The following is a 24,501-nucleotide window of genomic DNA, read 5'->3' on the forward strand; positions in this document are numbered from 1 at the left end:
TCGTCTGAACCGAAACAGATCGCAACACTCCAAGCTATTAAACACTTTCGATAGCTTGCAGACGACACTATTTCACGCATGCGCACCTGAAACTTCGCATGCCTTCGCTGCGCCGTCTTCGCGCGCCGTATTCGCTGCGCCGAAACTTCGCTTGAAAACGTGCCGTCAATTTTTTCTGCACTGTAAATATGTGGAGAGGCGTGGAGATCAAAACAAAATATTCTGAAAGAGGGACTGTTCGATAAACCGTAGTGACCGTGCAGTAGTAGTATTATATTTTCTTAATAAAGATGACGTAACGCCAATGCCGCCGCGGTCGCTATTTATCCCCCCATCCCTCACTCTCTAGCGTATGAATACAGTATGATTTATGGACTTGTTCAAGGCAAATAGGACGATTCAAAGCACATGATTCAACTTGAATGTAACAAGGCGTCATACTAACAAAATGCGCTAACCCTAAAAGAATCGGTACGCAATACATGGATACAAACATACAAGGGTTTGCAGAGCAAACTTTTGGCGCGGCAGCCACATCCTTACCGCGTCAGGATGACGGGCCAAACAGCGATTTGTACTTACACGCTGTCCCTTGCGCTGTCGCTTGAATGAGTCAGTGACGTGCTTGCTCTCGAGATTGCCACATTGTACATCATCTCTGTGCGTTTGTTTTTGCTGTGCTATTGGTTCCGTTTTATCGTTTTTTGGAAGCGCGCTCACTGCATTTCGGCATAAAAGGCAAATATGCACCTCAAACTCACATGCAACACTTCTGATCCCCCTCTGGTTGCTCTGTTGGCTTTAGAGTTCTCGAAACCTAGCTTAACAGTTAAAGTCGACTGGGGAAAAAGCACATGTTTGAACGTCGACAGTGGAAAGTCACTCGTGACACCTGGAGCAATTGCACGCTACTTTGCTCGCCTTGCTCCATCCAGCTCCTTATACGGTGACAGTTTGCTGCAGAGAAGTGAGGTAGATCACTGGTTGGAACTAAGTGGAACTGAACCCATCCCTCGCTTGCTCCAGAGACTCAACCAGGCGTTAGCCACCGCGACATATCTTGTTGGTCATCAAGTCACGTTGGCAGATCTGTCTGTCTGGGGCACACTGTACAGCAAAGGACTTGCAGGGAAGCTGCCAGAAAATGTGAGCCGATGGTACAACTTTCTGCTGACGAACACGTCCTTCCAGTCCGTGATAAAGGAACTGCCCGACGCAATGGTGCCAGCGAAGCAAGCGGCGGCGATATGCCGCGAAGAAGGGAAATTTGTGGAGCTTCCAGGAGCAAAGATGGGAGAAGTAGTGGTGCGATTCCCACCAGAAGCCAGCGGGTACTTGCACATTGGGCATGCGAAAGCAGCTTTGCTCAACCAGTACTACCAGCGTGCATTCGAGGGTCGCCTAATCCTACGTTTCGACGACACCAATCCAGATAAAGAGAGAGAGGACTTTGAGCAGGTCATCATGGAAGATGTGAAAATGTTGGAGATTCATCACGACAGGCTAACATTTACATCCGACTACTTCGACCTCATGTTGCAAAAGTGTCAAGAACTTATACAGAAAAACCTTGCCTACGTCGACGACACCGAACCGGACGTGATGAAATCTCAGCGGGAACAAAAGCAAGATTCTGTCAACAGGAACAATACGATTGAGCGCAACCTGGCCTTGTGGCAGGAAATGCAACAAGGAACTCCAGTGGGGCTACGGTGTTGTGTTCGGGCCAAGATTAGCATGCAAGCTGCAAACGGATGCATGCGTGATCCCACTTTATACCGCTGCAAGAACATGGTCCATCCACGTACTGGAAACCGCTACCACGTTTACCCAACCTATGACTTTGCCTGCCCTATCGTTGACAGCATAGAGGGCGTGACCCATGCACTGCGTACGACTGAGTATCACGACAGAGACGAGCAATACTTTTGGGTTCTAGACGCCCTGGGGATGCGTAAACCACACATCTACGAATACTCGCGACTCAACCTGATGCACACAGTGTTATCAAAACGCAAACTGACCTGGTTCGTTGACACGGGTGTTGTTGACGGTTGGGACGACCCTCGCATGCCAACAGTGAGGGGTGTTCTACGACGTGGGATGACAGTAGAAGCTCTAAGACAGTTCATAGCGGCACAGGGCTCCTCACGCTCCGTCGTCATGATGGACTGGGATAAGCTGTGGGCGTTCAACAAGAAAGTGGTGGACCCCGTAGCTCCGAGGCACGTAGCTGTGGAGCAGGGCGTGCCCGTCACTGTCAGTGGGCTCGCGGCGGGCACCATTCGGGTGGCTTGGCACCCCAAGAATGCAGAGCTCGGGGACCACGAAGTGGATGTCGGGCCAGAGCTACTCGTAGACCGGGTCGACGCAGACAGCATGGCCGTAGGAAGCAATGTCACTTTCATTGGCCTTGGTAATCTGCGAATCACGGACGTTCGCCGGGATGCACAGGGAGCACCTGTGGCTGTGCTGGCCGAGACTAACCTCGAGGACCGCAATTACAAGAACACGCTCAAGGTCACGTGGCTGTGCTCCTCAGCAGAACTGGTGCCATGTACTTGCATCTTCTTCGACCATATCATCAGCAAGGCAGTGCTATCCAGAGACGATGATTTTAAGCAGTTTGTTTCCAAAGACACGAGGCTCGACGTACCGATGCAAGGCGATCCCCTAATGAAGCGGCTACGTAAAGGCGACATCGTCCAAGTCCAGAGGAAAGGATACTTCATCTGCGACCAGCCGTACGATCCCGATACCATAAGGCACGTCGGGAAGCCCGCTCCCCTGGTGTTGATTTTTGTCCCTGATGGTAGTCAGAGCATCAGTACGCTTCCCCAAGTAGCGCAGTTATTTTATCAACGTAACAAGGCCAGTGTTAGCGCACAGGAACAGAATGGCCCACACGCCTCAATAGATGAGCTCAGTGCAAGGATCAGGGACGTCGGTAACACGGTTCGTGACCTGAAGTCCAAGAAGGCGGACAAAGCCAAGATCGATGCTGCTGTGAGTGAACTGCTTAAGCTCAAAGGCGAGTACAAGGCACTGAGTGGAACAGAGTGGAAGCCTGAAACAACAGCTTCGAAGGTAGAAAAGAAGAAAGATCCCGCTGTGAAAGAAGGAGGTGATTCCAAGGTGATGTCTGACCCTAAGGTTTCTGCATCTCTGCAGGAACTCGGCTTAAAAATTCAAGAAAAAGGCAACCATGTCCGTGAGCTGAAATCTAAGAAAGCAGAAAAGTCTGCGATCGATGCTAGCGTAGCCGAGTTGCTTAGGCTGAAGGCAGAGTACAAAGCTGCGAGTGGAACGGACTGGAAGCCGGAATCTTTTCCCGCACAAAACAGAGAAAAGACACCAAGTAAGGAAGCTGCTGCGAAGCAGGTTGGCGCCCCCGAGAAGGGCGTCGCTCCCGCTGCACTTGAGTCGCTGAATGAGCTAAGTTTAAAGATCCAAGGTGTAGGAGACAAAGTACGTGAATTGAAATCGAACAAAGCGGAAAAATCCCAAATCGATGCAGGTGTCGCAGAATTGCTCAGGCTGAAGGCTGAGTATAAAGCTGCGAGTGGAACGGACTGGAAGCCAGCACCCTCTCCCGCACAAAAGAGAGAGAAGACGCCAAGTAAGGAAGCCACTGCTAAGGAGGTTGGAGCCCCCAAGAAGGATTCCTCTCCTGTTGCACCTGAGTCTATGAATGAACTAAGCCTGAAGATCCAAGAAGTTGGCAACCACGTTCGTGAATTGAAATCGAAGAAAGCTGAAAAATCCCAAATCGATGCAGGCGTAGCAGAATTGCTTAGGCTAAAAAGCGAGTACAAAGCCGCGAGCGGAAAAGACTGGGCGCCAGAGGGAGCTGCTGTCAAGGCAGAAAAGAGGAAAGCAAAGGCAGCACCTGTCAAAGGAGCGGAAGTCCCTAAAGAGAAAGCAAACGACAAGGAAAGCGCAGCACCTAGAGAGGGCCCCAAAAAGGTGACTCGACTCGGCTTGGAAGCCCGGAAGGAAGAAAACCTGTCGGAGTGGTACTCCCAGGTGATCACGAAATCGGAGATGATCGAATACTACGACGTGAGCGGCTGCTACATCCTGAGACCGTGGGCTTACGGGCTGTGGGAGAACGTAAGGGACTACCTGGACGCACGCATTCGAGAAATGGGGGTCCAAAACTGTTACTTCCCCATGTTTGTCTCCGCACAAGCTCTAGAGCAAGAAAAAGCACATGTCGAAGACTTTGCCCCGGAGGTTGCGTGGGTGACCCGGTCGGGCAACAGCGAGCTGGCGGAACCCATCGCCATCCGCCCCACGAGCGAAACAGTCATGTACCCGGCGTACGCCAGGTGGGTGCAGTCGCATCGCGACCTGCCGCTCCAGCTCAATCAGTGGTGCAACGTGGTGCGGTGGGAGTTCAAGCACCCCCAGCCTTTCTTGCGCACCCGGGAGTTCCTGTGGCAGGAGGGCCACTCCGCCTTTGCCACCAAGGAAGAAGCCCAAGACGAAGTGTACCGTGTGCTCGGGCACTATGCCTCCGTGTACGAGGATCTCCTGGCCATACCCGTAGTGAGGGGACGGAAAACCGAGAAGGAGAAGTTTGCCGGGGCAGAACTCACGACTACCGTAGAGGCGTACGTGCCAGCCAGCGGTCGCGGAATCCAGGTGGGACTTTACTTATTTTATTATTTTATTTTACTTACCCTCACTCAGTGATGGCCAGTAGTTAAACTACCTGATTGTAGTTAAAAGTAGTTATCAACTACTTGCAGAAAGGTAGTGGCAACTACTAGTTAAACTACCATTTCGAGTAGTTAACTACAGTAGTTAGGTTACTGCAGGCGCTAACTACTTCCGATTTAGCCGCAAGCTTTATGGTACGACTGTGCTTCCGACTTTTACTTTGAGCTACTTGTTTGACGAGAACGGAGGTGCAGAGCAATTGTGTTGTGCATGTGTACTAAATCTTCGCTTTTACCAATGGGATTGGTGTTGATGGACAACGTTAAGTAGTTATAGATGTAGTTAAAATACATTGCAGTAGTTAAAGAAAGTTAAAGAAGTAGTTTCAACTACCTCCCCTGAAAAGTAGTTGGACTGCTCCGTCGCGAAGTAGTTATAGTGCAAGTTACGAAGGTACGTGTACCGAACGAATAATGATAAAACGAAAACAAATCAGAGCAAGTCTTAGCAAATATAGGAAAGGCAATCATTTATTATGTCATTGAAATGTTTTATGGGATGAGGCAAGGTGATTCCAGTGGCATGATGCACATGGAATAAATGAGTTAAAGTGATCCATTCGAAAAGATATGTAATGGAGCCGTACCTCTTGACCGTGTTCATTTCACGGGCTGCCACAGAAGGTGAGGGAATTCAAGAATGTCGGCTCGTTCAGCGAGGGTGTGCTTGGATGTCTGTGAATATCCGTTCATACCAATAATTGAAGTCTAGCCCTACACACTGACAGTAGAATTGCGTATGCCTGAAACTAACGCGATAATCGGAGATGTCCAACACCAAATTCTTGTAACGAAACAGTCACGTGCACAAATAGTTGCTCTCTATTCAAAATCTTCAGCATCTGCACACACATAGCCTGACGTTTAGACTGATGGGTGCCTGGTATCTCTCTAAAGTATCCTCAGAAAAATCGGTACCCGCTGCGTCTTCGCTGCCTCTTCCCAATTGTTCCCGTCGAAATATTCCACTCAAGATATTTAGTATTCTTCCGAATGTCGTTATTCGTACCTAGGCAGGCACATAACTTTGCATTTTGGTTAATTCTAATCACATCTCTTCCAGGCTGCCACCTCCCACTACTTGGGTCAGAACTTTTCTCGCATGTTCGAGATCGTATTCGAAGACCCAGAAACACGTGAGAAGAGATACGTGCACCAGACGTCTTGGGGTCTTACAACACGCACCATTGGTGTATTGGTCATGGTCCACGCCGACAACCAGGGTCTCGTGCTTCCCCCTCGTGTTGCCCAGGTGCAGGCCGTCCTTGTGCCGTGCGGTATAACTGCTTCTCTCGGGCAAGAGCGTAAGGAGGAGCTCCTCGGCTTCTGCCGCGCGCAAGAGTCCAGGCTATCGACTGGCGGCGTGCGTTGCCGAGGAGACTACCGAGACAATTACTCTCCGGGCTGGAAATTCAACCACTGGGAGTTGAAGGGTGTGCCGGTACGACTTGAAGTAGGGCCCCGAGACATGGAACAGGTGTGAACAAGTGTTTCCTTCTTCATGCAGCATGCTTTAAAGTAACTGTTTTTGTCGCTTTTCACACATATCAATCGCCCATAGATTCTAGCCCCTCGGAACATTTACTCACATTCTTGTGGCACTTTGGTACCATCGTGAAGGAATTCTATGCTTAGAGTTCTTTAGCTTTAGAGTTCTGGAGCCAACTATCCCTGGGAGGTACATGCACGTGATGAGGATGATGAACACACCTCAATGCAACAGCACAGCTCAAGCTCAGTGTGCAAGCTCAGTTCATATTATCGTATCTTCCCTTAGCACAAATCAAAGCTAAAACACCTCTCTCACATACTTCCTTACGGTGCTTAAAGTCACGGTGCAAACATTTCAATTGAACTGTATATCCAGCAAAATAATTCAATTTTGTAGCAAGCAATCAAGCCACGTATTAGAGGCAAAACTGCTGCTGATGTTTCATTGTATCACAAAGCAATCCTCAATCACCCTTATCTCGGTCGTATACCTTTGTGACGTGACGTGAAAGTTCCGATCATTTTTCTCGTTTATCTAAAGAGAAAGCAATGACTCTCTCCTTGATGAATATTTGAACACCTCCACGTTCTCTCTTTAAAGGAGTTCTGACACTCAGCGCAGTCTGGTTTCACTACAAAGTTTGAATCTTTATGGGTAGTTAGTATTGCTGTATTATGTCAAAGCTTAACTCAGCGTGTACTAGGTGACTGGTAAACTAGGGTGCAAGCCATTCGTGGCAGGGCACAATGAAGAAGCTACGCCAGATGTTACTCCATATTCCGTATGCTCCATATGTTCCATATTCTGTATTCGTATGCTTTGTTTTGAATCCTGATACGTAGTCTCTTGCATGTCCACATAGTGTCTATACCAAAGCACCAGTGTTTGCTACGTTTGTGAATGTCTGATGGTATTCACAGCATTTGGTGGAGACTTTCCTTCATTACTTTGAGAGCTGCCTTCAAAATATGCCAGACATTTTGTAGTTGAGCCTGCTATGATTATACTAAATATGTTCGCATTTCTCTTCGTTTACTAGAATCAAGTAACAGCGGTACGCAGGGACACGGGCGACCGATTGGCTATCAGTACGTCCGACCTGGTCACAAAGGTCTCTGCGTTGTTAGAGGACATCCAGGAAACTCTTTTCAAGCGAGCGAAAGAAGACCAGTTGAAGTTCCAAGCTCGAGTCACTAGTTGGGATAATTTTCTCGCGAAACTGGAGGAAAAGTGCCTCATCTTGGCTCCATTCTGTGGTGAATGCGACTGCGAAGACAACATCAAGAAGCAGAGTGCTCGTGAAGAAGCAGAACCTGGGGCTCCGGCCATGGGGGCTAAGAGTCTTTGTATCCCATTTGAGCAGCCGGCCCCGATGACCGCAGCGGACCGCTGTATCCACCCAGCATGCACGAGGAAGCCACAATACTACACCCTGTTTGGCCGAAGCTATTGAGTGAATGGGTGCCGAAATAAAATGTTTTTGTACGCTGAAGCGATTTCTACGTAATTTCTGGAAGTGCGAGTGGAAGCAGTGTACCCTTCCGTTTTATGCAGACAAGGGTTGAAAACTGGGCAGTTCGGCAGTTTATATCTTAAAATCGCTAAAATCCCCCAGTGTTGGGGAGCTAAAAAGGAGGACAGAACATACAACACGGACTGACAAACCAAGAAATTTTATTGTGTACGAGTTCTGCTCATATATCCAGTTGGAATCATGTTGAAGTCCCGCCTAGGCAGGGGAGTGGCAGCGTTGAGAAGCAGGCTGGACTTCAACATGATTTCAACAGGATATACGCAGAAGTCGTACATAATAAAATTTCTTGGTTCATCAGTCAGTGTTGTGTCGTCCTTTTTAGCTCCCTAACACAGGGGTTTTTAGCGATTTTAAAATACATAGAAATTGTAATTACGAGCCCTGGGGCACATTCGCATAAACGATACGAGTGCTGGGCAGAATCCTAGTACCCGAGAGGGTCTTTAGTCTCGCGGGTCAGATGGCCCTTTCTCTCAGCAGCCAATAAGAATGCTCATAGGAGATGACATCATAACGCACCAAAAGGAGCTGGGAGGGTTCGCCATCACTGTGCCCATTCTTGTAAACAAATTTTCTCGGGGAAATATACACTTCCTGAAGGGAATACTTTGTGTGACAGTTCCTCAAGGTGGTATGCTTGTATCTCGTGGTAAACAAAATATATATATATATATATGTGTGTGTGTGTGTGCGCTTGAGGTTCCCTCCACGCTTCTTTGAAACTTTGCATAGTAAGACAGTAGAAATGCCCACATACGAAAGTAATTTACCCACAATATACAAATGTCACAGCTACATCTATGAACTGCTGATATGTCGAGACATTGTCAACTCAGTCTTCCTTTGGTCTTGCCGTCACCTGTAAGAGTCGGAACAGTGTTTTAAACTGCCGCTCAAGCATCACGGTCAGCACTTTAGCTGTGCACTCACTGAGTTCTCGTTGTTTTCACGCTGCTTAGCGTCTGCGGATGACAGCATCTGAAGGGAGAGAAGGAGATATGTGGCAGTGTCATGCTAGAGCTTATTACTGTGTAATGTAACATAATTAAGAAGAACAAGTTACGACGATATTCCGCAGCAGTTTATACTTGGAAATATGTCACGAATGAAGTAAGTTTTGCTTGTCAAAAAAGAGGGCAATTTTCTGGTGCTTAGACACGATGTTGCTGGACAGTGGACCAACGAGAGGTCGCACAAACAGGACAATGTCATTCAAAGTTAAGGATACTGTATTTACTCGCATAATTGACGCACTCTTTTTACACAATAATCGTCACAGAGGGGAGGGGGAATGACTTCAACACTCAAGGTACACACAACTGTGGTTATATTCCGAAACATCCGAAAGTTTCCTGAACTATGTGAAGACAAAAAGCATCAGTCATTATGGAATGCGCACAAAACACACACGCCCGTGTGTTTTGTGCGCACTTCATAATAACTTATGTATACCAACTTTGGTATTGTAAAAAGCATCAACCAAATTGCTCCGCAAATTGTTGGTGCGTCGAATATGCGGATAGATGCGGTATGTAGTTGTTATATCTTATCTTTTATTATCATCACTCTTTCCGCTCTACAGCAAAACCTCCCCTCCCTCGCGCGGCAAGTTCGGCAGCCACTGAAAAAGAACTCGAAAGAACTAAATAGTTGCACGGTGAAAGCAACTCTGCAGAGTAGTTACACGAAGAGCTGCTCGTTATCAAATATTCTGAATCGTCGTCTGGCCCATGCACTGTTCACAGATCATGCAGCCATGCGTGTGGACACCTACGACGTCATTAGGCGGTAATTAAAGCGTGGTGTGCTTACAATGGGGCGCACTGTGGCCATCAGGGAGGCCTTGAGGAGGTCCCCCAGGCTCTGCACGAAGACTACGAATTCGACGCACATTTGTGGGCAAACGGTGCGGGCCCGCCCGCAGAGCCAGTTGCTATCCACGTCGATCTAGTCCGTTTGCTCCGCCGCTTCTTTCGGAAGATCCGCAATGCGGTCCCTTCATCGATCCCCCTCTCCCTTCTTCCCGATCCTTGGCTTATTGACGCCGCAAAAGATGTCTACGGGAATTTCAAATATCAATATCGTATCCTTATCATTATGCAGACCGATCGGAATAGGTCGCCTCGATCGAGCAAGCTCACGTTCGAATGTTTTGCTAAAAAGAAAAGAGAAGTATGCGTGAACCTGCGCGCGAATCTTTCAATTTGCTTCTCGGACTCAGCACAGGGACTTGCATAGATACGAGAAGGCGACGCTGCGCGAGCACTTCCTGGAAAGCTGCCTTTCCCGCAGCATGACGTTATATGATGTGAAGCTAGCTTTACAGGGCAACGGCGTTTTGCACAAACGTTCTCGCAAAAACAGAATAAATAAAAGAAAAACGGATTTGGAATCATATTTCCTGGGATTCCGTTGCCTCAGCAGGAATACAGTCTTTCATTTTCGTTGGACAGGGGGATATGATACCAAAGAGAAAAAGTTGAATGCCAGGCTATGGGTGGCTTATAAGCCTGAAGTGCGAGGGAAAAGAGAGAGAGAAAAAAGCGACGGCGGATTCTGAAACAGAAATGCGCATGCATACCCAGTGGCCCTCTTCACCTGTAAGGTTGCCTCACATTTGAAGCTATAGTGATTATATCCAAAAGTGATGCTATACAGCATTTACAGTTGCTGCCTATGCTCGTTTGTAGCATTTGCTTGCTTCTATCTACTTCTGTAAATTTGTTTAATCTAAAAGAAATCAAACAAAGAAAGGTTGTAGTGCGTGAGGCAATTCAACATAGGACTGCTGTGCAGTTTCTTCAACAGCAATCATTCCACTAAATTCACGTAAGGAAAGATATGCAGGTCCTGGCGGTACTATTTTGGATTACATCGTAAACATCGCACGCAATATCATTTGGCGGACCCACCCACAAAACTGCACTCTCTGCTGTTTACTCAGACAGAGTACAGAGTGTAAGCACAAAAATAACGTCCCGTATGACTAGAGTTCAATTTATTTTTCCAGCATTAAGTAGATATAAAAGACAGCACATCATACTGAGGTGTTGCATACAGTAAAAATAAATAATTGGGTGTACATGTAATCCCTTCAGAGCTAAGTTCATGTTGCAACGTGCCTAGAATTGCATTTCAGCGTCATTGAGCTAGAGTGTTGAGTATTTATTAACAACTCAATGGAGTCCATTGGGGATGTTGCCCCCGGTATTAACGGTGAGGGCAGTCTGCTGCAAGCGGATCATTGAGTTGTCATAAAGGGGCGTTGATGTGCAAAATTTTCTCCTCATGGAATCAGAGTACCCTCGTCCAGTTCATTGCCGTTTGTATCTTACTGTTCCACGGTGACAAACCGTGATAAAGCAAATATGTTCCGAATGGCACGTTTAGCCAGCGCCTGATATGAAGCACAAGCAGTTCACTTCTTACTGATGAGCATGAACTGAAACAGATGGAACTATTTGCACTTACACTCACGAGACAATCTGCTGTGCTAGCATAAACTTATTAGTCTGTCCATCGGGAAGGGTGCTATGGACAAAGAAGACATGACCTCGGACAAAAAAGAAACAAGCTAATAGATATGAATTTACCAGCTCCTCGCTGTATCCTGACAAATCAGAGTACGAAACAAGAGTGAGCAGGAAGTGGAATGCAAAAAGTCCCGCTTTATGTTTTTTTTAGGTAAAGATATCTATGTTACCACATAAAAAGGGTAAAATGTAAAACTGTATGACTGTAAAAATGTAAAACAAAAGCATGTGTGCTTTCTAATCTCCCCCTTTTCATTCACCGTATAATAAGTAAAACCCAATGAGGCATCGTGAAATATGATAATTGCACTTACAACTGAAAAGAACAGTATAACAGACTAATAAAATCGGGGATTGTGAACACGAGAAAAGTTTAAAAAAATAAGCTGCAATATATACTTTCTTCCTATAGCATAACATCTTTAGAAATTTTTCCGTTCCCGACTTTCGGATAGTATAAAAGTGGCAATTGTTATGGCTTTTGTGTTGTTGTTGTTTCAAGCCTGTCTGTGCTGCATTTTCTTAGTCCAAAATGGCCGTACCGGACACACAAAATTATCTGCGGATATACAGGGTGTTTGCTCTAACGTGTCCAGAAATTTTATTTAAAGCGAGCAATAAATGAGAAACGAGCGCTACTTTTCTGTTATCGCTCGCTTTAAATATAATTTCTGGACACGTTAGAGCAAGCACCCTGTATACTTTTTTTTTTTCGTTACCAGTTTGGTACTTCAGCACTTGGTAGGAAAGTACCGCAAAAAATGCTTTAAGTACAGTACAAAGTACAAACTTAAAACGTACTCGAAGAAAAGTACAAGTATTTAGAAATGTACTTCAAGTGGCGCCCATCACTGGCTTTCGTCCCATCCGACGAGGACAACGAGGACGCATCAACGAGCGACAGTATCCCATTTTGCGAGGAGAAAATTTTGCTACCTCAGTGCCCCTTTAACAGAACATACCAGCATAGCTCACAATGTGTACACATGAACTACAGATGCACAAAGATGATGTTAAAGTGTCAAGGCAACACCAGGCAAGCCCGGGCCAGCTCCTGCAAGGAGCCCCAAGCGTCCCTTGCGCCCCAACTGCCCCGATACTGACTAGGGTGCAGCCCACCGAGGGGGGGCCAGACTTCCACAATATGAGGCATCGGAAGGAACTTGTTTTGTCGCAGTTCTCGAGGGGCCCGCCTAGGCACTAGACTCTTTAAGAGAATCCAAATATTGCACTAACTGGTCGTAATGCCTGCCCTTGGTGAGCTCCTCCCACGCCATCGTTGGGGGCGTGACACGGTGCGGCGGCACGGGCGGCGGCGGTAGCGCGCCGCGGGTAAACGTTAGCATCATGGGGTTGACCTGAACCCGTGGCTTATCAGTCTTTTCGGGGGGAACCAACGCCTGGGAGCAACGCGTGTTGACGGCGCTGCGCTCTAGCGTGGCACGACCCAGCCACACCCAGTCGTGTGCGCTGGACGCCATGCGCTGCACCTCGGGCTGCTTGTTATACACTTTTGGAGTATCGTCGGGGGGGCGCTGCTGCTGCTGTTGCTGCTGCTTCCAACGCTGCTTTGCGCACGAAGCGACTGCCAGGCCTGCTCCGGCCACTGCGAGGCAGCATGTGCCCAGGGCAGCATACAAGGCAAGTTCTATAGGAGAAGGATGCATAGTACGATGCGACATGGCATCCTGCCGTGCTTCCACCGCTGGTGGCGGGGCGTGCTCCAAGCGCGTCCCGTCACGATATAGGACGCCGTCAGATATGGGCATCAAGGTGCAGTCGACGTCCACGCGTGTCTGGGCCAGTAGTCCGCTGCGACGGCGGTGACACACTTCTGGCACTTCCAGAGACACCTGCGGTGAATAGCAATTATCGGCAACTTAATTTCCCCTCACAATAAGTAAGTCCAAATCAAATTCTCTAAAAGGAAGCTCAAGTGTTGCGTTATCATGCTACCAGCATGGTCCACCACGTGTATCGGGTTTTGTAAGCAAAAAACTGGAAAAGGTAAAGGAAATATCTGATGTTATAAGGTTTGATCCAGGAGATGAGGTCTGTCCTCAGTAGGACACAGGTTATCGATTCGCAGGAATAGCTTTACGGCGAAGGATGTGCTGGACTTTTGACATAGCATTTACGTCTTCCCGACCCTTTATGCAGTTTCTGAAATTTTGTGTAACACTGTAATGCTATGATTTCACGTAGGGTTAAATTAATTAAGTTAATCCAAGTTTTAACGAACTAGTCATTAATTTAACTTTTATTTTACTATAAATATAATATATATATTATATGTAAGAATACAGTAACTACACTGTTCCCTGGTTACGAACAGAATGAGGCTCGTGCTCCGTTCCTCGGCTTCTTTATTGTCTCCCCTGGTACCCTACATTACACAATATATAATAATATATATATTATATACCTATAATATATTTATTAACTGGTTATTAATGATCTTAATTTAGCACAATTAACGAATTTAATCACATTAAAAGTCACCAAAGTAAATTCTACACTCAAAACTTTGCCAGACGTCTCCAACAGTGAGAAAAATTTTTATCATGCACTAGAGTGTGCTCTGTAGGGCATCCAATTTGATAGCAAACAAATAGCGCTCGTGCTTCTGCTGTATCTATGAATTTGGCAGTCACCTGAAGAAGACTGCCACGACCTTGGCCTAACGCAATCACTCTCGGCAGTGGTGCTGACGGGCCTTTGGGTGCCAAAGCCACAACTGCCAGGTCTAGGCTTTCAGAGTCGAGACTATAGTCGGTCTCTGGAAGGTCCTGAAGGGATACGGCAGTGCCATCCGAGAACAACACTCGGACGTCCAACAGACCCTCCTGCACCGGGACACCAATTAATTAAATTAATTAGGTAAACACACTTCCTCGCACGTACGCAAGTACGTCATACCTGGTAGAGCGATGTGAGCTTACGCGAGCTGTTTACACGTGCCACAAAGACCCCCGGTGATTCTTCGGGCGTCAGCTCCAGAGAGAGTCCAGTGACCAGGTCAGCCTCAAGACCCAATATGCTTTCCTTGTCAGCAGTGACTCTCACTTCGACGGCACCCAGTACACGTCCGGACAGGGGTGACACGACCTGTAGCATTTGTCACAGTGAAGCCACAGCCGGATGCAGGTCCAGCATCAACCTACCTGAACCTCTGTGCGCCCTGGCCTCATTCCCTGCACGGTGTGACCCCGCACCAGAGATGCCACCCTGGGGTCTGCTATACGCAGAAATGGCTCCACCAAGCCCGTGATGCGTGCCTGGGTCTTTCGCCCAAGAAGATACGACTCTCGTCCGGAGTTGTGGTCTACACTCAAGAATCGGGTCCAGACTTCTAGTGAAGCCTGCTGATAGCGCAGCCGACAGCCGCCTCCCTGCAGTGATTGGTATTCATCAACACCCCGGGTATTTCATTCCTACCAAATCTGCAACGTCATTTAATGGCCGCTATCGCTTTATGTTCACAAAAGCGCAGGACTCGCAACTCAGTTACATGGATCGAGTCTTTTGAGATGATCCACAATCGAGAATTCTGTGGGAAGCTCAACGAGCGGTCACTAGCAAGAGCTTTAACACGCTGCTGCTACCGACTGCTACAGTACCCCCCCCCCCCCCCCCCCTCCCCCGAAGGAACTACTTGAATCATCGGAAGCCCCTCCTGGTGAACCATGATTTTGCCGACTAGTTTGACCCAACCAGACACACTTTGTGTCGGAGATGCTCAGGTCCGATGAGTCTGTAGTAACAGTAGTGCTACCTATTAACTTCACAACTGATTTTTTCCTGCCATTGGTCAATACAAAAGGTCAGTGCGAAGCTATATGGGCAATGACGAATGCAGTAAAACCTTGATGCCACTTCATTCTGTAAAAATCCGCGAGTAAAGGGTGGGTTACATGGAGCGAATACGCAACGAACAGTTGTCGAAATTCCCCCGGTGTCGTTCGCTTGACACGCAGCGTCAAAAAATATGCCGCCTGCAGTCGATCTAGCCAGGCCAGAAAATTTCGCTCGGCGTCCGACGCTCCCTGAAACAGCGAGCAGGCAGCACTGGGAAAACAGCCAATTAGGGCTCACTACTGGCCCTGACTTCTGTCTTCTGCTCGCCGTACGTACGAAATAGGCACGTAAATGTTATGGCCTCACCAAAAAAGACTAAAAACTATTTTTAATGAAGATGAAAACACTTTTGTATTTGGCTATTAGAAAGCAAGAATAATAGTCTCCAAAGCTTGCTTGTTCGTTTCATCTTTGACCACAACGTGCTTGTGTTGTCTGGGCACACTGACAGCCCCGCAACGAACGTGCGCAGGAATCCGCCGCTCTTCGCTCCATGTAACGCAGCCAGCGAACATTCCTAGTCGTGCCGCCGCACTTTTTTCTGCCGCGCGAAGTTAGTCGTAAAAGTTCCGTCGCATGTAACCCGCCCTTAAGTGCATCACACGAAATGCATGCTCCACACGTTATTAAGATAGGCATGTGAAATAAACGAACGGCATTTGTATAAAAGAACCGTGTTCATTGGCCACAGGCAAGTAAGAAATCAACACGTACATGTTTTTGCTATGGAGCGTTAACTTTTGAAGCACACTGTCTATTCACACACAACACTGTCTACATTGTCAGTCTATTCACACTGAAATGATGGGGGCTTACTTTCCTACAAATCAGTAAGAGACTATTCTTTCGAGGTAGGATTCTTTCATGATATGTGGAGACCATATTTTGACGCATAAATCAACATATTTTGTATTTTAAATAAATACAAAAGTCACCTTAGATCCCCCTTGCTGTTTCACATGCAATACATGGCATTTTTGCCACATGCCTAGATTGCAAATGTCACAAAGCTAGAAACTCTGCATGGAAACTTACTCCATGCTGCTTGTTCCACTGATGACTCCTCCAGGGATGTGGGGTGTTGTTCCGCCTATCCGCAAACAAGTTACTTTATGCAACGCCAACAGTGTAAACACGATAAACTCAGCAATCATTCCCAAGTTGTACTCACTGTGAATGGGTCTGGACCCTCCATCCTCGAACCTGACTTAGCTTGGGGTCGGACAGATGCAGCTCGAGAGGCAGCTGGGGCATCCAGACAAGAAAACGTGCCTGACCTTCATAGCTGCCATAGCGCACCAGCACTGTGGCATTCTGGGACCCGCGTACCTCGGAGCCATCAAGGTAGACAGAGGTGCAAGAAGGGGAGACCTGCATACGCTCCGTGTAAAATAACACGGCCGTACCAGACACACAGAAGACTTGCCTTCAGTACGGATTCGTCGGTTGACTGGCAGGACGACTGTAGCGTTACGTCTCCCAAAAGACCCGCCTGGCTCACGACGAACACCCGCATTGACTGTGACACTTGACGCCCAGTCAGCACTGCACTGTTCAGCAGCTGTGTTGACTACGGAAGGAAGGACCTGCTTCAGTATTTGCACCGTAGCGTGTTTTCATCTAATTGTAAACAGAGTAACTTGAGGTGTTCATTACATAAACACAGAGCATAATCGGCACTGACAAATTCTGGCATATGCTACAATACTCTTCAATAAACTACAGATTATAAGGTTTCCATGTATCAGCCCAGAGTGAATAAGCACTGCCTGCTTTCTAGTTGTTTTTTTTTAAATCCTTTACAGAATTTTTATTAAAAAACTTATGAGAACAGCATAGATGTCGTTTTAGCAGTTGAGTTATACGGCCATGCGGACATCCTCCTATCCATATAACTCAGCTGCAAAAACGATGTCGATGCTGTTCTCATAGAGATTTTATAAAATTCTGTAAAGGGGAAAAAAACACTGTAGGTAGAGTGTGCACAAGAAAGGATATTGGTTCCCACAGATAGGTTCCCACGGATATTGGTACAGCCAGTATCCTAATAGAATATGGCGTATTCTATTAGGATACTGGCTGTACCCATAGATAGACTGAATGACTGAGTTCTAGCTAGCTGAATTATTGCAGAAGAGGTGATATAAAAAGGCAATGCTTAACCCAAACACTAAAAATTTTTGTTATGATGCCATTTAGCCAAAAAGTGGAGGAAAATGTGCTAGGAAATTACGTTCATTACAGAGTTTTAGAAGATTGGAATATGTTCACAGCTGCAGTTCAGGACACATAAGTTAATCCCATTATTCCTTTCGAGTGGCCAATATCACGTTGTTGACCTTGAATTTGACAGAGTGCTTTTTTGTATCGTTTTCATACAGCAGTTCTGATCTACTAGAGCTCACTCTCTTGTGAGAGCTGTTGGGGCCAGAGTACTCGATCGTGGTCTTTAGAGCTGTTATCAAACAACGAATTCTGCTGCGGTGTGCAAGAAGCCTCCATCAAAAGTACACAGAGGTGCGTAGCACCACTGACCATGACCATAACGTTCAAATTCCTGCTTGTTCGAGGCACCAAGATGTACAGACACAATCACAGTGGAACAACAGAAGGACGCTCACCTTTGCAACCAGCAACACAGCTTCTACATCGTCTTTATGTATATCCAGGCGAGCGACAAAGCGCAACCCTTCGTCTTGCTCTGGTGCTTCCGCGTGATAGCGCAGATGCCAGGACACCAGTCCTCCACCTTCTTCGTGCCCTTCTTCTACTGCAATGAGCCAGTCCAACACCTCTTCCCCGGAACGACTACGGTCAAAGCAATGACCAGTTTTCAGATACAATTCAACATAAAGAACCCTATAATGGTAGCCATTTTGGAAATTGTCAAGCATTACCAGATGCAGAAAATTTCGAATGCTTAAACCTGCACTGAATTTTATATATTTCCGTACCCGACGTAGGGCATGCAATGCAAATTACGGTCATTTTCAAGAAAGGCTCTCAAAATGCTGTATTTTTTCTAGCACTGCTAACTGTAAGGAATATCGTCGCAGCGCAGCCACATGATATTCCGTAACAGACGTCAGGAAAAGACAGAGACAGTGTCATCTGCTATGCGTCACTAAGCCCGATATTCTAGCACCATGCGAATGATCAACATAACATGCAGTGGAACTTCTGCACTGTGAGCAGTTTTTGCCTTTTCCTACACTAGAATATTCCATGTGGATGTCGCCCGTTCGGTGAGGTCAGAGATTTGATCCAATCACTTTGGAGGTGATACTAAGTCCAGCAAGATAAAATGGTCCCCACACGCCCCAAGCACACTTGCAATAAATGCGACCTCTTTCGTTTTGAAAATGCTTTTACCGTTTGTTCAGTGATGCGACTCGCAGCGAATTAGCAAACCTTTTGCATGGCACGACCTCCCACCAGGTGGACTTTAAACAGTTCTGGACATGCAGGCTTGCTTACCTATCTTCTAAAGCTGGAGGATCGCCCAGACGCGAAACAGTTGCAGTAGCTGATGTTCGCTTGGAGTTTATTTGAACAGTTACATTCCAGGCACTGGGGTCACGCACTTGTGCAGCAACAACGCGAAGTCCAGGCTTCATCTTGGCCCTGCACAATGTGTAGCAAACAGAGCAGGTGTGTGAAGAGACACTCTAATTGTAATACGCATTAAAAATGATGTTGATGAGAATACAGGCCAATACAGTTTTTGAACTGGTGCAAAAGCTTCATTGGCTAATTCGCTACCACTCTATATTTTTCATATTTTCAGCGGAGGTCATTGCATAATTCTATTCATGAAATACTTGCAGTATTTAATGTCAAGTGCGGCATTTCTGCTGCGGCAAAAAACAGTAAACGACTTTGCATTTAGAACGTTCATAGATCTCATCTTTCCTCGTAATTAGAGTGACATTTTTGGGTTAAATCAGATTCCTCCTGATCATTTATCCCCGAATTCCAATCACGTACCACACTGTATCATGTACCGCATCAATTATTCAGTAGAAATCTAAACGCATGTCTCATGTAAATATTACTTTAACGCAACAATACACCATGCCAAGCACATTTGATGTTACAACATACGACTTTAATTAGTGAGGAACGCATGTTTGACCGTACATGCACCTTTAACTGCAGGCTACCTGCAGGACAGAAAAAAACAAAAAAACTGACAACACCTGAATGCATCCATAGCACCCAGTTTCACCCCGATCTACAGCTTTAAAAATAACACCATATTTTTCCTTCCCAAAACTGGGTATTTAACCTGAAAAGGTCGGACACTGACTTATAATCCATAAACCCTCATCCATCGCACCAAAGATCAGTCTTTACTTGGAGGAGGATGACGATTTGACACATACCTTAAGGTGAAAGTGAATGGGAACCGGGAGTCAGTCATGTGGACCAAAAGCGGTATGTAGACACGAACACCTGGATGCAGGGGGCCTTGTGGAACCAGCAACCGCACTGTGCCATCACCGCTTACCTGTAGTTTAAACAAACGCTTATGACAGGCACTGGTGAAAAAGAGCCAGGATGAAGCAGCTTAACTCTTTCCTTAGCGCCGCAAAAAAAGGCCGTTTTTGGCTAGTTTGGATGGGTAATATTTTTTGTGGGTGGTAGTATTACTTGAAAATATGTTGATATGTACGAAAATGTAGCCAAATGAATGACCTACCGAATAATGTTAGTTTCAGAAACAAAGCTATCCGTGTATTTCCAAATTTTGGAACACGAAAAAATTGGCGCAAGGAACCTCCTGCCTGTATATCTTGAACAAAACTATCAATCTACAAGTTCCACAATATACAAAATGTGGCAAATTTTGCCAGAAATAATGTATGCAAATATGCCACTCTGGGTCAGAACACCTGTAGCTAGAGATCAGTTCTCAATACCCTTAAGAATTTACCACATGTTCCTAACAATGGCAGCTTCTGTGCTGGTCCAAGACAAGAGTTCATGTCATTATAAATGTGTGTGAAATTTTTGTGCTTACAGCTACTTCATGTTCTCATTCTTCAGTTAATCCTCACAATTTCTAACTAGACATCTTTATACTTTGTTCTTCAAGTCACCACGTACAACAAAGAAATGAAAACATTACTGCACAGTATTACAGACTGCATTTTTTTTGTCAAACTGGTATTGCCACGATTTAACACTAGGCACAAACGTGTGGCCATCGGTACAGATCCCCACCTCCTCGTAACTGGTGTGAAGGGGTGCGAGAGGTAGCCGTCCCAGGTGCAATGCACCAGGGGGCGCCTGTGTTGTTCCTTCTTTGGCATTACACTCGGGTGAACCGGAAGCACGAGGAGAAAACTGCAGCTCCACCCAGGGGCTCTTGACAGGCCCTGGACCCCACAGGGGTGGCCACCAAGAAGCAGGCAGTGTCAGCTGCGCCAGGCAGGCACCGTCGGGGCCTGGAGCACATGAACCCCACGGCACCTCCGTCCACGATCCGCTGACACGTTCCGCATAAAGAGCCACACAGCCTAGAGCCTCTCCAACCTGCAGCGTGAAGAGATGTGTTTTATGCCGAACTATGAAAAACAGTCCGACGTGACACGATATAAGTAAGTCATTACTGGCAGCAAGAATAATATTTTTCGTGACCTTTAACTTAACTCGTTACTTTTGAGTTCCAATAACTTTGTGAAAAACCCATTCTCTTGTTAAGGTAACAATTCCAAGTTCCTTTTGTACAGTTCCAGTGCAGAAATAATGTGAGCTGCATCTCTCTATCATCACACGACAGCCTTGCAGACCTCAACTGAACATGCATGGCATCTCCTTCTCTGACTACAAATTGAGTTTTGGCCTGCTACTCAGACTCGGGTGAGAGACATCAAGTGGTGAGTAGTGATAATGGTAGATAATGAGTAGCATTAGTAGCAGTAGTAATAGTAATAATAATAATTTTATTATTCACAATCAGCAATCAAAAACATAAAGTCACAACAATACATATAACGTAAAACATATAAAGTAAAACCACAAAGTAAAAACATAGTAGTAATAGTAATAGTAGTAACTGTAGTACTAATAATGTTAGACAATGATTAGATAATGGTGGAGGGAACTGCGTAGCTAAAGAGTCACACTTGGAATGGTTCTACGAAATATGCGCATATGATTGCAACTCATCGAATTCTGATGCATACTTAGTTCTCCACTGAATAAGTTTTTATTATGACACCAAAATCATCAACTGTCAACCTAAAGAAGCACATAAAGGTACGGCTTCTTTCATCACGTGGAACGTTGGCGTAATTCTGATGCGCATCAAAACTATTAAAAAAATAAATGTCTCTCACTTCCCATTGTGACGTCAAGGTGTAAACTAATTACACAAAGTTCTAAAGGGACCCAAGAAATAAAGAGTGCATAGAACGCAGCAAGTAACTTGAAAGCAATTTGTTACTTTCAAAAAGTACCTTGGGAGTTTCAAGATGTTCTGAGGCTGGAACACACAAACAAACGAGCACAACACAAGCCTCAAGGCGCCTAAGAATGTGAACACTTGAAATTGTGGCAGTCGTCCAAAAGAGCCAGACAGCAGCAGCAATTGAGCCACGTTGGTCTCGAATGCCGTTCGAGAGAGCTAACGACTACGCTACGCTGCCGTCTGCTCTCAGACGATTTACCAAGGGGCCTCAATCTACTGACGGGACACGTGCTCACCCTCCTGACATTTTTCTCATCCGCACACACATACATACAACATAGGGACGAGGTAGCAGCATCCAGTGAAGATGATGGACTTTCTATCATAACTCAGTAACCCATGAGAGAACTGATGTCCTGGGGCTGGAACAACATAGAAAAGACAAATACATACATCCCGTCGTATGATTGTGTGTATGAGTTAGAAAAATGTAAGAGTGAAAGGGGGATGGGAGAGAGAGAGTGGTTGGTTTGTCCCTTCAGTTGACGCACCCTTGGAAGTCGCTGGGGAGGTGTGTTAGCTTAGCTCAATTGGTAGAGCCCTGGACCGACAATCCAGAAGATGTGGGTTCGAGTCCTACAGCTGGCTAACCTCTTCAGTGACATCCATCTTTCATCGTTAGTAACCCAGTTACACCTCAACTGCATTAATTCATCGAATGAGACTCGAAGTGGCTTTTACAGCTCGGTGGCGTTACCGCTTGAGACAAGTTGACTCTCCCAGGTGCTGTCACTGCGGTGCTGTAGAGGACCTGGAACACATTCTTCTTCATTGCCCACACTACCAACCTTCCCAAACTGCACTCTCCAGGTCTCTTAGTCAGCTGGACTCTCGCCCCTTCTCCCTATCAAAATTGCTTGGTCCCTGGCCGAACCCAGCCCAGCAACGCTCTGCGCTCAAAGCTCTTTTAATCTTTCTGGACACAATCGAACTTTGATCCTTACTGTGAAGGGGCTCATTATTTCGTTCCCCACATCACCACCAGCAATGGGGTAGAGTATTGCCTCTGGCGATGAAACTCCCCATTCATCATCTTACAATAAAGTTGTTGTTGTTAGTTACACCTTTTGCGTCGCTCCTTCACGTCACACGAGAACCTTTTGCCGACTAACTTCCACGCCGCCGTTGCAAAAGTGTCAGCTCGAGAAATGCCTGCAAAGCAGTGACGTACCTCGGAGATATAAAACAGAACGCGCACGAGGGGGCGGTCCCGACGTGGAGCTGTGGTGACCAAGTGGGCAGTGACAGCCGCATCTACGGACGTATTGGCAGCACCCCTATGCCACTGCAATGTCTGACGAACAGCAAAGGGTCCCAGTCTTGCCCATACAGTGGCTCGCCCCTGGAAAGCTAGGGCCACTGGCTGCTCTTGAGGCTCCTGGGTTGCTCCTCGAAGGAAAAACGCGCCTTCCTCTTCGACGGTGAGCCGCACCAAGCCCTGTGCTATGCAGAGTCTTAGGGCTGCAAACAATAAAATATTCAATAACGAAGTGCCTTTGCAGTGTTTATGTACAAGAATCGAGCTGTAAACATGTCCTGTCGCACTGAGTGGTTCATCAGGATTGTAAAAATGCTTCAATAATAGAAGCAGGTTCAGTTACATTGTAACTGCTTTCTGCATCATTGCCAAGATGTGTCTAAAGCTGAAGTAACGGAAGGGCCTCAATCCTCACCCCTCTGTGTACCCCCCTGCCTATAAAGGGGGGTACACAAGCAAGGAAGGGAGAGAGACGTTGGGGGGGGGGGGGGGGGGGGCTTCTGGATAAATCACTGAACCGCGTCGGCCGCATGCTCACCAATTGCGTACCATGCGGGTCAATCGCGTGCACTCAAACACTTAAAATTCATGAAAGCAGTGTGATATCTTCTAAATGATCGGATGAAAAGTTTTTCAGACACTCCAGTGAAGCAACAACCAGTGGTTTAGAGATCAACTTGGTGGAGAAGCTTCAGTGTGCTAACGTCCATGGGGTTTGGTTATGCAGGGGAAAGTCATTACACTCCACAGGACGGTTTACGAGAGGTTTACCCATACCAGGCACGTGTATTCTACGCTGTAAACAACGTGTATTTGGCTGATTTAACGTTGAGCAAGGAAACAGTACAGGCGAAATAAACAGCCGGTGAACGTGTTACATTTTCCGTTAAAATTGTAGCGACCTTAGCAAACCTGCTAGTGATTTTGTATTTAGTCACTGTGATGGAACATTAATCGTATTGTTCAGTCAAGGCGGTTGCACTCTACTGTGACAGCACGCAGCACCGCGCGAACAGAAGTTGTGAGGTACAAACCTGCGAGCAGCAGCCAAACAACACATTCGCAGCCGTTCATGTCTTATTTGCAGTGTTTGGAAGAGCTATCAGCACTTTGCCGTATTGGGAAGACACGCAAACATTCTTGAAGACGACGCCCGATGATCATCAGTGACAGCCATGGCTTCCCCACGGCGAAAAAGAAATAAATCTCATACTGTGGATGCAATGGAGAGCATTGATGCGGGTTGCAGTCCACTACCGCTATGGCGCTCCCGTCGCGTACACAAGCTTTCTACGCATGCGCAAAAGACCCAAAACATCGATGTCGTCTGCTACTTTGCTTGAGCAGCAGTAGAGTGTATTAGCAGCGCTCTCGGGGAGCTTCTGTTGAGCTGTGAAAAGAAAAGGCCAGCAGAAGCAGAGCACTCATCTTTTAGTCATAGTGGTACGCAACTTCCTCAGACGTATTGGATCGTTTGTATTCTTATTACAATAAAGTGGCTGGTACAGCTACTTTGGTGACTGATTAGTTGATGTTTATACGAAAGAATTGACGCACGATAGCATTAATGCAAAGTGAAGCACTCCATCAGCATTTTTTTAGTGTTGGAGTTCCAATATTTAGATTA

At 46.5% G+C, this 24,501-nt stretch overlaps 2 protein-coding genes, 1 long non-coding RNA gene and 1 other non-coding gene across 4 annotated transcripts; 2 read left to right on the forward strand and 2 right to left on the reverse strand.

The window, feature by feature from the left end:
• Positions 1 to 580: 580 nt before the first annotated feature.
• On the forward strand, positions 581 to 7,708 carry LOC135370857 (bifunctional glutamate/proline--tRNA ligase-like). The gene is made up of 3 exons (XM_064604740.1): positions 581 to 4,647; positions 5,788 to 6,201; positions 7,256 to 7,708. The coding sequence occupies exons 1-3, from the start codon at positions 745 to 747 to the stop codon at positions 7,667 to 7,669; spliced, it is 4,731 nt and encodes a 1,576-aa protein (XP_064460810.1). The 5' UTR covers positions 581 to 744; the 3' UTR covers positions 7,670 to 7,708.
• Positions 7,709 to 8,499: 791 nt separating this feature from the next.
• On the reverse strand, positions 8,500 to 9,869 carry LOC135370270 (uncharacterized). The gene is made up of 3 exons (XR_010415274.1): positions 9,563 to 9,869; positions 8,681 to 8,728; positions 8,500 to 8,609 (listed from the first exon to the last, which is right to left on the reverse strand). It is a non-coding gene; the product is annotated as an uncharacterized LOC135370270 (long non-coding RNA).
• Positions 9,870 to 10,726: 857 nt separating this feature from the next.
• LOC135370858 (transmembrane protein 132E-like) lies at positions 10,727 to 24,137 on the reverse strand. The gene is made up of 13 exons (XM_064604741.1): positions 23,909 to 24,137; positions 22,788 to 23,077; positions 20,368 to 20,679; positions 19,527 to 19,651; positions 18,619 to 18,765; positions 17,763 to 17,949; positions 16,568 to 16,711; positions 16,313 to 16,512; positions 16,177 to 16,231; positions 14,448 to 14,675; positions 14,203 to 14,391; positions 13,938 to 14,129; positions 10,727 to 13,136 (listed from the first exon to the last, which is right to left on the reverse strand). The coding sequence occupies exons 1-13, from the start codon at positions 23,946 to 23,948 to the stop codon at positions 12,477 to 12,479; spliced, it is 2,769 nt and encodes a 922-aa protein (XP_064460811.1). The 5' UTR covers positions 23,949 to 24,137; the 3' UTR covers positions 10,727 to 12,476.
• Trnav-gac (transfer RNA valine (anticodon GAC)) lies at positions 22,132 to 22,204 on the forward strand. The gene has a single exon. It is a non-coding gene; the product is annotated as a tRNA-Val (tRNA).
• Positions 24,138 to 24,501: the final 364 nt, after the last annotated feature.

This window comes from Ornithodoros turicata, chromosome 10 (assembly GCF_037126465.1).
Source record: "Ornithodoros turicata isolate Travis chromosome 10, ASM3712646v1, whole genome shotgun sequence".
In the NCBI taxonomy this organism is placed as follows: Eukaryota; Metazoa; Arthropoda; class Arachnida; order Ixodida; family Argasidae; genus Ornithodoros; species Ornithodoros turicata.